General features: G+C 54.1%; 1 protein-coding gene across 1 annotated transcript in view; it reads right to left on the reverse strand.

The window, feature by feature from the left end:
- The window catches only part of CACNA1E (calcium voltage-gated channel subunit alpha1 E), a 70,365-nt gene that overhangs the window by 13,959 nt on the left and 43,625 nt on the right, over positions 1-12,781 (reverse strand). Inside the window, exons 21-38 of the mRNA XM_065744796.1 lie at positions 11,166-11,771; positions 10,816-11,078; positions 10,436-10,595; positions 9,792-9,921; positions 9,319-9,378; positions 8,934-9,040; positions 6,994-7,090; positions 5,920-6,080; positions 5,398-5,535; positions 4,634-4,835; positions 4,276-4,440; positions 3,246-3,356; positions 2,806-2,889; positions 2,586-2,711; positions 2,387-2,452; positions 1,349-1,440; positions 1,109-1,274; positions 682-809 (exon numbers count right to left, since the gene is read on the reverse strand). Of these exons, the coding sequence (XP_065600868.1) occupies positions 682-809; positions 1,109-1,274; positions 1,349-1,440; positions 2,387-2,452; positions 2,586-2,711; positions 2,806-2,889; positions 3,246-3,356; positions 4,276-4,440; positions 4,634-4,835; positions 5,398-5,535; positions 5,920-6,080; positions 6,994-7,090; positions 8,934-9,040; positions 9,319-9,378; positions 9,792-9,921; positions 10,436-10,595; positions 10,816-11,078; positions 11,166-11,771 (2,862 nt within the window). The remainder of the gene's footprint in view (positions 1-681; positions 810-1,108; positions 1,275-1,348; positions 1,441-2,386; positions 2,453-2,585; positions 2,712-2,805; positions 2,890-3,245; positions 3,357-4,275; positions 4,441-4,633; positions 4,836-5,397; positions 5,536-5,919; positions 6,081-6,993; positions 7,091-8,933; positions 9,041-9,318; positions 9,379-9,791; positions 9,922-10,435; positions 10,596-10,815; positions 11,079-11,165; positions 11,772-12,781) is intronic.

Genomic DNA, 12,781 nt, shown 5'->3' on the forward strand with positions numbered 1-12,781 from the left:
TCTGCTGTGGGCTCTGCACTGCCTTTGGGATGGTCCACGCCATCCTGGGAGGAGCAGCATAGAGCTGTTCCTCTGCTCCAAAGCCAAAGTCTGACCAAGCCGTGTGGCTCATGCCATTGCCAGGAATGGGGTCCTGCCTATAAACAGGAGCCTTGCCCACTGGGGACCTCATCAGCAAAGCTATAAGTGCAGGAAACAAAATGCACCCATCTCCTGTAGGGTGGGCACGTAAGAGTGAGCTTGTCCCCAGACTACATAACTCCCTGGTGACCTAGCAGGAGCCCAGCAGACCCCCAGCATCTCCCCAGGCTGGGGACAAGCCACCCTGATGTCAGCTGTGGGTGCTAGGGACCAGGCTCTGGAGCCTGACTTGAGCAGAGACAGGGAAGGATGCAAAAAGGGATCTGCCTGTGGCATGGCAGAGGAGCAGAGGTTCAGCAGGAACCATGGATAAACACACCATGGCCAACCATGAGCATCTTCAGGATCCCCTAAGGTTGCCTGTGTCACCAGGCAGTGTAGGAACCAACTGCTGCCCCTGTAATGACCACGAGTGAGAGCAGTCCTGCTGTGACCACCCCAGGCATCGCAGCCAGGTGGTTTCCAACAGCAGAAAGCAAGGACACCTACTTAAAACCAGCTTGGAGAGGCTGCTTGGGAGAGAAGGAGCTGGCTACATACCACGCTGCTCTGTCATACTCTGCCCAGATCCGGACAAACTCATCTAGATGGTGAGGTCCCAGGATGGAGGAATCTCGAGTCAGGTACTCAAAATTGTCCATGATGACCGCCACGAACAGGTTGAGCATCTAAGTGAAAAGGAGAAAGGCAGAGAGAAAGGGAAGTGGGGGAAAGGGAGCAGCGAAGGAAGCTGTGGGAAGATGGAATTCAAGAAGGAATTGAGACAAGCAGAGAGTGTTGCCTTGGAGGAGCAGCAGGTGCTCCAGCTATCCTGGCTGTAATGGGACGCCAGGCACAGCGCACTCTATGTGTAGTGTTCACCCAGCAAAGCCCTAGGGAAGGTGCTGGGTGGCTGCGGGGCTGCAGCCCTGGGGAAGGTGGGATGAGAGACATTCCCTCAACCACTTCTCCAGGGAGAGGAACTCACCAGAAACGAGCAGAAGAAGATGAAGGAGACGAAGTACACGTAGGCCAGGTCCGTGCCGCATCGCTCGTTCTCGTTCTGCCCGGACGTCGCCGTCGTGTCCGGCTCGCAGCCCTTGCCCTCCAGGCAGGAGAGCATGATCTCCTGCCATGCCTCACCAGTGGCACTCCTGCACCAACACAGCAGCTCGCAGCAGGGAAGGATGTCCCCCAGCCCCAAGCCCCCCAACCTGTGGCTGCTTACCTGAAGAGGAGCATGAGGGAGCCCAGGAAGCTGCGGAAGTTGTTGTGCCGGTTAATGTGGCTTTCCTCATCGAGTTTGATGTTGCCAAAAACCTATGGATGGGGGGGAAGAGAGAAAAAGGTTCAGGCAACACCTGTGGCTGTACGTACAGCCATGGGAACCAGTCCTGCCCCAGATCAGAAGGACTCCAGGGCCACGAGAGGTGATGAAGCCCCAAAAACAGGCAACATCCTACCAGCAGCCCACTGCCAAGGCCACGGAGAACATTTGCAAAGTGCCTTAAATTGGAAAAATGTGCCGTTATTACTGTTAAATATTTATTCCACTCTTCGTGAGCCTAAAAATACACTAAGTGCAAGAGTATTTTTTCCCCTGTACGGGTTTTTTGGAATGTGTAATTGTAGAATATTTTCTGCCTCCAGCTATTTTGCTCAAATAACACCCACAGACTTTACTGCTTGGGGATTTGTTCACAATGATGTTAAAAAAAATAAAATAATAATAATAAATCCAATACTACCACACGGCAGGGAGGGGGCTGAGTCAGATGGCAGTTGCCTAGCACGGAGAACACCTGGAGCCAGCGCTGAGATGTGTGGGATGGAGTGGCCAAAACCAGCCCAGCAAGTCTTAGGGAAGGATGAGACTGAACAGCAGCGAGCCATGTGCTATCTGCTCCTGAAATTCTGCTTCATCCCCCCCTCCCTAACAGCGAGCAGCAGGAGATGGCTTTTGTTATCAAGGAGGCTTGCTCACTGGGCGGATGAAGAGCCTGAGTGCTAATAGAGATGCTTTGTGAGATCCTCATCACGGGTGTTAGTCACTGTGCTGCCGAGCCAGCACCATGAGCACGTGTTGGAGTGAGTGCTGTGCTCACATGCCTGTGCTGGAAGCCCACGTCTCCCAGTGATGTGCAGACCCCAGCTCTGCTAAGGGCTGCAGTGACAGGCTGGCTGCTGTGCAGGGTTTGTAACGCTGAGGATGTGTCTCCCCAGCCTGTCTGTGCCCAAGGAACCACGCTGAGCTGCAGGTGCTCACCTGCATCCCAATGATGGCATAGATGAAGAAAAGCATCGCGATCAGGAGGCAGACATAGGGGAGGGCCTGCAAGAGAAGCACAAGTCATCTTCTTACACAGCTTCAGCTCTGGAGGCATACACCTCTCCAGGCCCACCCACCTCTCCTATGAGCCAAGGAGCAGCACGCCAGCACCAAGCCCAGCGTGTGTAGTCCTCACCTTGAAGGACTGCACGAACGTCCACAGCAGGATGCGGATGGTGTAACCCTGGCGCAGCAGCTTGATGAGCCGAGCCGCCCGGAACAGCTTTAGGAAACTCATGTTGAAGCTGCTGGTGTTCACGAGCTGGGAGGGGAGAGAAGTGAGGGTCAGGGGGGAGGCAGCAAAACCCCCTGGACACCGCATCAGGCCTGACGTGGCACCCAGCCTGTCCCGTCACCTTGGTGTCCGTCAGGATGATCTCCGTGATGCTGCCAATGACGGTGATGAAGTCAAAGATATTCCAGGTGTCCCGGAAATAATTCTGTGGGAAGAAGGAGAGGGTTTGAGGTTGGGACGGCCGGTCTGGCACCAGGAAGCCCAACCTGACCACGGCCAAGGGTGCTGAGCTTCGACTGTAAGTTGGACTGATCCCTATGGGCACACGCTTCATGCCCAGCAGCAGCACTGGCAGCTGGCTCAGGAAGCTCAGAAGGTCTCTCTTGACCTTCCAAACAAGATCCAAAGGAGCAATTCCAACCACCAGCCTGCAAGCAGCTCCCAGGCTGGGATCCAGAATAGACAGCATCAATCTCACATTATTAACACCTTCCCTCTGTGAATCAGAGAGCTGAAAAGTCCAAATTAACACTTCTGCTGAGAACGGGACCAGGTACTTACCAGGAATCCGAAAGCAATGATCTTAAGGACACACTCCAAAGAGAACACCATGGTGAAAGCGATGTTCAGGTACTTCAGGGCCAGCTCATAGGTGTATGGAGCAGAGTAGTACTAATGGAGACAGAGAGACATTGCCCTTGGCTGATGGTCTGTCCCTGTGATGGCCATGATCCTTGCCCCCGATGCCTCAAGACCACCTCACAGAATCATAGAATGGCTTAGGTTGGAGGGGACCTTGAAGATCATCCAGGTCCAACCCCCCTGCCATGGGCAGGGTTGCCAGCCACCAGATCAGGCTGCCCAGGGCCCTGTCCAACATGACCTTGAATGCCTCCAGAGATGGGGCACCCAGTACTTCTCTGGGCAACCTGTTCCAGTGCCTCACCACCCACTGAGTAAAAAATACCTGCCTAACATCTAACCTAACACCTCCTTCTTCCCTTTCTTCCCCTCTCCACCCCTCTCCCATGACTGCAGCCCTTGCCTGTGAGGAGGAAGTCCAGAAATAATGCAGACTTCTCTGCAGCAGTTAAAAGGTCCGCATTGTTTGGGTCATAGTTAAGGGACGGTCTCACCTCCAGCTTGGGTTGTATGGTGTTTGGAGCGACCTTGCCAAAGGAATATATTCTGGGACAAGTGTCAGCAGACAGCACTAAGTGCTCAACAGGCAGCAGAGATAATCCTCTATGGAAGTTTTCTTATATCTTCAAGATTCGGAGTGTGGATTAGGGCAGGTTTCCACATGGGGAAAGTATAAAAGTTCCCAAACCCAGAGCAAGTCTGATCAGGCAAGCAAACTGTGCAGTCAAGTTTTCCACCTGGACATGGAAACCTGCAAGGACCTACTCAGATCCTCTGCAAGGCTGACATGGTCCTCTAGCTGACTGGTCACCATCCACAGCCACTGAGTGTCACTGTGGCTGTGGGGCACTGTCTCAAAGCATCTCAGAGAAATAACCCAAATACCCTCTGGTCCCATCCTGATAGATGCTTCTTCTCCCCGCCACCCTAACCAGGCCCACCTGCTCACCTTCATCATCAGCACCACAGTGTTCAAAGCGATCATGGCCATGATGGTATACTCAAAGGATGGGGAGACCACAAAATGCCAGACCCGGTACTGGAAGGTGTGTCGGTTCTGGGGCATGTAGCGTGTAAGGGGCTTGGCACTGATGGCAAAGTCAATACAGGCCCTCTGGAAGAAAACAATGCATGTCAGACTCTAGCTGATGGTAACACAGAGATGGTGGCTGCCACACTTGGTTCTCCCACAGTTTTCTTGCACCAATGGACAGCCTTTTAAACACCTGGGGAGCTCCAGGCTCCCAAACCCCACCTGGTACTGCAGCAATCCCATAGAAACATCCTTCCTCCTCCCTAGATTGTACCTCGTTCTTCTCCAGACTGCACTCCTCCATCATTTTGTCTCCTTGCTCTTGGAACGTGATGATGATGAGAGCCACAAAAATGTTGACGAAGAAGAAAGGGAAGACCACAAAATAGACAACGTAAAAAATGGACATCTCCATGCGGTTACTGCGGCTGGGCCCACGGTCCTCCTCCGTCACATCCACTGAATGCTGCAGCACCCTGTGGGCAGACAGGTGGAGAAAAGCAACCAGAGGTACGCCCTTCAGGACTGCCACCACCCAGCTCTTCTCATGGGACCTCCCTGGCACGTCCACCTCCATCCATCCACACTCAAAAAGATGAACCTGCTTTAACCAGCATTAGACAACCCCTCCAAGTGGTTGCAGCGTGTTTCACAGTGCTTCGACTGCGTCCCTGATGGAAAATGGATTTTGCAGTGCTTCACACAGAGAAAAAGGTGTCCTAGTCTCTCATGAGCATGGAGAGAGTGCTAGTTCTACAGTCATTTCTACAGCTGACCTAAAATGAATGTACCTCCATGAGGGAGCAAGGACAATCCATCATTCAATTTCAGAGGAAGAAGTTAACCACAGCCATGTCCCCAGTCTCACCTAGGGAATAAGCTCTTTTGTCCTGACCTAATTTCTAAGCCTTCCTCTCCTCCCCACTGCACAGCAGTTCCTCTCTCTGTCCTTTTGGGGTATAGGCAGTTATTAAACCAACTAAGGCAATGGGAACATGCCCAACCCATCCAAGGGAAGAGAATGGAGCAAATACTCACTGGGGCCAACCCTCACCAGTGGAGACAGTGAACAGGGTGAGCAATGCCCAGATTATATTGTCATAGTGAAACTCGTGTCGTTTCCACTCCCGGCACTTCACCTCCATCTTGTTCTTCTCATGGTCCACATAGTTCCCTCTGCAAGGTTGGGAGAGAGCAGTGGCTTTGCTTTACATTGTCAGGCTACAAGGTGGTGGTTCTATACCTGGGGCAGTGTGTGTGCGAGAGGGACACTCTCCTGTGGGGCTGAAGGGAGAAATGGGGAAAAGCTCAATGACAGACTGGGGAAGCAGGGACATGCAGCAAAGAGAGAAGTGGAAGAAAATATTGGACTCTGCAACATTGCATGGGCTGATAGAAAGCTATCAGCCAGATAGGACTCAGCCCAAGCCACCCAACCCAAAAATCTACATCCAAGAGCAAGTAATGACCAAGGGCTGCACTGGGAACCCTAAGGGACCATTGCCCAGCACCCTGCCTTTCCCAGAGCTGTCAGCAGCATCAAACCCGCATGGGACATACATGCAGTCCTTCTCTGTGTCCTTTGAGCTGTCAGTGCAGTAGAAAAACTTCCCCTTGAAGAGCTGGACGGCAATGACAGCAAAGATGAACATGAAGAGCTTGTAGACGATGAGGATGTTGAAGACGTTCTTGAGAGACGTCACAACGCAGTCGAAGACAGCCTGCAGGACAGGGCATAGCTCACCATGGGGACCAACAGGGCAGAACCAGACCCTCCTTAACACTGCTGTGTGGAAAGATGCTTCCCACTGCTGGTAGAGAGGCAAGGAAAGAGCTTATCCCCCTCCCGAGCAAAGGGACATCTGGTAGATGACACCCAGCGTACCCATAGTGACGCACACTTATCCTCCCACACTTTCTCCAACCAGGGCAGCAGACAGGGACTGTCCCAAAGATGCCATTAGCCCTCAAGACCAATTAGTCAATACTCCTTTTTCAGCATCATCCCAGACAAGAGGCAGACTGAATACCCCTGCCTGCAATAGCAGCCATTCCCAAAGCCTCGGAGGCTGTGCTCACTCTTCCTGTGCCAGAAATGAACTAAAATGAGCCAGTGCCAACCACTGGTCAAGAGGAAAAGATGAGATGAAAACTTTTGTATCTGGGGTGCCATCCTGGGCTTTATCCATAAGTCAAATATCTCCTTGTGAGGACAGCTCAGGGCTCGCTTGGTCTCTTAGTCTTCTGCTGTAACACGAGGACAGCACAGCACACAAAAACCTGGAGTTGTTTGCAAGCTGCTCTGGTGGGAAAGATAATGAACTCTGGATAGAGATCTGAGCTCTCCCAAAACCAGGGCCATGTACTTTTAACAGGAGAGCATCCGGGCTTTACTGCCTGGTTTCCACACCTGCCCCAGGATCCCTAGCAGAGGAATCAGCTCAGGTCTATCCACGGCTGGGTTTGCTTTAAATAACACACAGCCCTATGTGCACAGTCTGAAAGGAGCCGTGTTTGAAAACAGGGCTCCTAAAGTGCAGCAAATGCTTGGAAAATGACTTGTTTATCGCCTGGGAGCAAACTGATGCTGATGCTGGAGGAGGCAGACATCAAGCCCATGGTGGGTGTTGTTACCTTGAGCTTCGGCAGCCGCTTGATGGTTTTCAGGGGCCTCAAGACCCGCAGCACACGGAGAGACTTGATGGTCTTGATATCCCGGCCCTTGTTGGTCCTGCCACGTGGGAGGGAGGCACAGGCACCCAAAGATGAAATAGAGAGACAATAACCTTCCAGCCCTGGGGTTGGATGTGCCAGGTGCATGCAAAGACTTAGCCCTCCCATCCCTCGCCTCCCTCCAGAGCCAGCTGAGGGAGGAGCAGCCCACTTGGAGAAAAGAAGCACCAAGTCGCCCCTATGACCCTGGTTTATTGAATGTGATGATCAGTCCCACCCACACTGCCTCTTTTTTTTCTTCTTGTCTTTTAACCAAAGCCGTCGGCTGGAGCAGAACGATCTTGGTGAAGGTGGCACAGCTCAAAAACCAACCAAGAAATGTCTCACAACAACAGATACCCCGAACTACACAGCTCTTTTGCAAGGGTTAATGCAGCAGGGAGCACATTAATGGGCTTAATCATTAAGAGCTGTAAACAAAGCCACTAATTAATACTCCAGAAAGTGACTGTACTAACAGCCATAGGACCCATACTTCCACCTTTAACACGCAGAGCAGCACGCTCAGATTGAAGGAACAGGGGGTGGGAACACAGTTTAGGGTCAGCACAAATGTCAGACAGACAGACAGACACCTGCCCTTCCCCCCCCATGGACACTCAGATGGCATAGTTACCCCAAAGCATTCCTGTTGGCAATCCAGCCCAAACCACCGAACAGCATGAACAGAAAAGAAAAGAGGGAGAGAGAGAAGGTAAGGAAAGCATTTTGGGAGCCTTGAGCAACAAGGCCACAGTGGGGACCTGAGGCAGGAGGACATCCATCACATCCACCCACAGACATGGCTTGTCTCCAGCGGGGCAAGGAAAAGCACAGAGGAGGAGGATGCAGCTCTGTGGGGTGCTTCTGCCCTCGCACACCAGGTGGGACAGAGAGGGCCATGCTCTGAGCATCACTTTCTTCCTGTTGTGAACCCACAAGCCAGGTCTTACCACAGCTCTCAGAGCTGCACGCTAATGCCTCCTCCGAGGGTGCCACGGGAGGCAAAAGAGAGCAGGGTCTTTAGTTATGGTGCTGGTTATTCCAGCTAATTTAATTACAGCTCTTTGGAGATTTACAGTGGTATGTCGGGCTTTTTATTTAAGCTGCATTTGGGGTGATGTATTAGCTTTCCATGCTGAGAGCTGCAGACTAGAGGCAGGCATAGATGGCCTCTTACTCGGAAAGTGCATGCTCTGAGTGGGCAGCAGACAAACAACATCACCCAGAGATGTGGCTTTACAGACATGTAGGCATTGTTTTTTATTGTGAGATGGCTGCAGGGTGAGAGGGCACCACAGGCCAGCTCTGAGAGCTCTTGCCGTGCCCATGGGGAAATCCAGACCTCCATGGAGGTGCTGAAAACCCCTCAAGAATTCAGCTGCCCCATGCCAAAAGGGACCTCCCTGTCCCCCAGGAAGCTGGGGACAGGGAAAAGCCGCAATGTTGGCACTGCAGGCACAACCCCTGCCGACCACATCCCTGTCCCTGCAGGACTCTGGGGTGATGCTCGCCCTCAGAGCAGAGGGAAAACTACCAGCTAGAGGGCACAACTTCCAGCTCAGACACATTCAGAGTGCTCCACCACATAGGGCACTGCCTTTGCTGGTTCTGTGCACCCTGGAGTGCATTGCAGGTGCACGACTCCAGCTTTGACACTCTTTGTTCCCATCAATCTAACAAGTCCCTGAAGCTGCACATCTTTCCTCCATCAGAGATACAGCTGGGCTTCATGCACAGCGGTAAGAAGCTATTCCCAGAGCAGAAAGTCACAGAGAAATCCCCCCAAGTGATGGTCTCGCAGCCATAACGTCACATCCTCCCTCCCTCCCCAACCAAGCAGATCCCACAAGGCCACTCACGCCAAGGCGAAGGCCACCAGTGCTCCCACCACCACAATGAAATCTAGGATGTTCCAGAGGTCTCGGAAGTAGGAGCCATCCTGCAGGATCAAGCCCTGGTCGATCATCTGGAGGGATAAAAACAAGCAGGAGGGCAGCAGCTCAGCCACAGAGCTAAAGCTGCCCCTCTGCCCAGACAGGGTAGGGTGTAGATGCAGGAGCATCGCATCTCAAAGGGTTCTGGATGCTGATATAAGCAGTGCTGAGTTCTCTCATCTCCTATTGCTAAGAACCAGGCTTTCAAGTTTCTGTCATACAAAATCAGGACTGGGGTAGAAAACCTGAGCTATTTCCCATGCAAGATGCTTGCTCCCCTCTCCACATGCAGCACAGCCAGCGATCTTACCTTGATAACCATCTCGAAGGTGAAGACACCAGTGAAAACGTAGTCAAAATACCTCAGCACCTGCAGAGAGAGGGCACGGGTGCTCTGCAGCAGCTTCCCAGACAAGGGGCTCACCGAGGCTCCTCCAGAGCATCCCTATGGGCATCTCCCCACTTCAAGCCTGACTGTGGACAAAGCCCTGCTATGCGTCCCCACCTCTGGTCCCACACATTCTGCCCCTGGGATGCTGCACTCCTCCACGGCCTCTGCCTGTTGCAATGTCTTCCTGAAGGCCGAGAGGGATTTGCCCACAGGAGTGGCTCAGTTCCTCCTTTCCTCCTGCCCCATCCCAGACGCTGCCAAGGGCACGTGTACAACTCCTGCTCAGTTTTGCCTCTCAACGCTAACCCCACGACCCCGTTTTCTCACACCAAACCCACATCACCACGAGGCGAGCCCCTTTTTGGAGGCAGACGAAGGGGACTTGCAATCACTTTGTTACGGTCGGAGTTGGTGAGGACGGGATCCTCAGCCGCGAGGGCGATGCTGCTGGCGGCGATGACCAGGAGGATGCACATCTCGAAGTAGCGCAGGTTCACAATGTAGTGGCAGGCTCTGCGCACCCTACAGCGAGACAGTCCTCATCTATTACAGCCACCCCCTGTGCCCCACGTGTGCAAAGCCCCAAGCTCTCAGGCCTGGGCCATCACTGAGGGATAGCAGGTTGGGTATTAGGAAACATTTCTTCTTGGGAAGAACAGCGATACGCCAGCACGGTTTGCCCAGGGAGTGGTGGGGCCATAATTCCTGGGGGTGCTACAGAACCACGGGGATGTGGCACTGAAGGACATGGGCAGTAGGCATGGTGGGGGTGGGCTGACAGTTGGACTAGATGGCCTCAGTGGTCTTTTCCAGCCCTAATGATTGTGTAATTCTATGAAAAATGTAGTGATGTGAAACAAGCACAGCTTGCAGCCATTGAGAAAGCAGTGAGTGTGTCCAGCACAGAGGGAGAGGACTGTTGGACAGGGGAAGGACCCCCAGGGCTGCATAATAAAATTGTTAAGGACGTACTCAGCCCCCTTCCCAAGAACACTCCCCCTTCCACATATGAAAGCCAAAAATAAGGAAATCTCACGGGTTTGTGGTGCTGAAGATGAACATGGAGCTGTGTGGCACCATTGCTTTGCCTGTCTCGCTCTTCTCCTTCTTCCGCTTCTTCTTCTCCATCTCCTCCTCATCCTCTTTGCTCTCTGCTTCCTTCAAGGGGCTGGCTTCTCCATCGGTTTTGTTGCTAACTGCAGAGAAACGAAAGCCTTTGCCCACAGCCAGGTAGGGTGAGAGGCAGCTTTTGTCCCACACCTGCCCCATTCCCTGCTGTGGGGACACCGGGAAGGACAACACGGGATGATGGGGACGGACACCCCCACCCACCCCATGGATGTGGATGGGAAAAGCCACGTGAGCAGCCTTCCACTCCCCACTGCGTGTGCTCAGGAAAGAGAGAGGGGTCCTCACTCTGTACCACAGTGGAGTCTTGGACATCAATCATGATGGTGGTGCTCTCGGTGGCCTTCTCAGTGTTGGCGGTGACGGAGGACAGGTCTGGCTCGCTGTGGCTGACAGTACGGCTGGCCCCCAGTGCTGCGCCCCCCAGCAGAGCCTGCTCACTGGTGTCTGGGCTGCTGCAGTCCTGCTCGCCCAGACTGCCCTCCATCCCCCGGGGGGGCTCGGAGGACGATGCTGGGAGGCTTCCCTCCTCAGTTGGACCCCCATTAGTCCTTTGGGACAAAAATGTGAGAGAAAATAAGTGGAAAGCAGTGATACAAGAACTCACAAGGACTTCAAAATGCCACCCAGCCACAAACCTGGTGGGGTCCCCGCTCGCCTCTGGCTCGCTCTGTATCAGGTCCAGTGCTGCAGCAGCATCCCCACGCCGCTCCCCATCCTGCATCCCCTCTGTGGGGCCAGGCTCCTCCAGCCCCATATCCTGGCTGCCTGCACGGCTCTCCAGTGCTCCTGTCACCTCCTTCCCCTCCGTCCTAGCTTTCCGATGCCGGCTACGCCGCTGGCTCTGCCTCATCCGCGCCCTCTCCTCGATGCCACCTCCTGCCCCTTCCTCTCCCGGCTCGCAGTTCCCATGGCATGCTTTGTGTTGCCACATCTCCTTGTCCCTCCTGACGTGGGGTGACGGGCTCCTCCTGTCCTCCCCACCACCTGGGTTGGTCCCCGGGGCCGGCTGCTCGGGACCCTCAGCCTGCGGCCGCTCGCCTTTGCTGCCCTGCTCCTCAGCGCACTTCTCCAAGGTGACACCGTCCCCCGGCTTCTTGCGGCGGAAGATGCTGGCATGAGGGTTGATGAGGGGGGGCTCATCCTTGTTGATGCCCTCCTGGCTGGACATCTGCATGTGCCGGCGCAGCTGGCTGGTGCGCTGCTCCCACACCGACATGTGGTGCCGCCGGCGCCGCTCCCGCCTGGGACAGACGGGCTGGGGTCACTGATGTCCCCACCGGTGCTGGCGTGTCACCCCGTCCCACCCCGGCTGCATGCACCCACAGCCCCCGTGACAAGACATGGGGGTGTACACGAGTCATCACACATGGAGTCTGGGGACATAAACACCTGCCCAGCCCCCAGGACTTGGTTCCCAGCGTTTGGGCATCCTTCTGGTGCTGGCAGTTCAGCTGAGCCTAATGTTCTGCCCCCTTCAAAAGACCACAGGATGTAGGAGGATCGGACCCACACCTGCCCCATGCCAGCCAGGTGGTGACTGAACATAATCGCCTTCCTTGCCTGACGACACCACTTTCAATCACAGAACCATAGAACCAGATCTGGGTTGGAAGGAACCTCAAAGCCCTTTTATTTCCATCCCACTCTGCCAAAGGAAGGGATACCACCCACCAGCTCAAGCTGCCCAGGGCCCATCCCTGACCTGGGGCACCTCCAGAGATGGGGCACCCACAGCTCTGGGCAGCGGTGCCAGGGCCTCTCCACTCTGAGTGAAGAATTTCCTCCTTACATCTCACCTAAATCTCCCCTCTTCTAGCTTAAAGCCATTCCCCCTTGCTCTATCACTGTCACCATGTAAAAAGTGAGTCTCTATCCCTTTTTATAATCCTCTTTAAGCACTGAAAGGTTGCAGTGAGGTCTCTCCAAAGAAGCAGGGACAAAGTCCTATCGCTGCAGCACTAGGAGTTCCTTTGCTTACAGCTCCTTGGAGCTAGGCTCCTTTTGGGAGCAACAGGACCCTAACGATGTCCAGGCTTGCACAGCAATGCTGATAGGATGGAGAATAAAACGGGAAAAGATGTCAGGTCCAAGATCAGCCTTTCTCAATGAGAGATGGCCCTCGCTGCTGGGATGCGTGCGATGGAGCGCATCACCAGGCACAGGGAGCCCTCCCTGCCTGCACAGCTGGGCTGACGCATCCCATGGGAGGGCTCCTCTACGTTCTGCCTTCCAGGATCCCTGACACGGCCAT

The sequence above is a fragment of the Cyrtonyx montezumae genome, unplaced genomic scaffold (genome assembly GCF_038088225.1).
Source record: "Cyrtonyx montezumae isolate F1298 unplaced genomic scaffold, pur_monq_1.0 scaffold_1, whole genome shotgun sequence".
Classification (NCBI taxonomy): domain Eukaryota; kingdom Metazoa; phylum Chordata; class Aves; order Galliformes; family Odontophoridae; genus Cyrtonyx; species Cyrtonyx montezumae.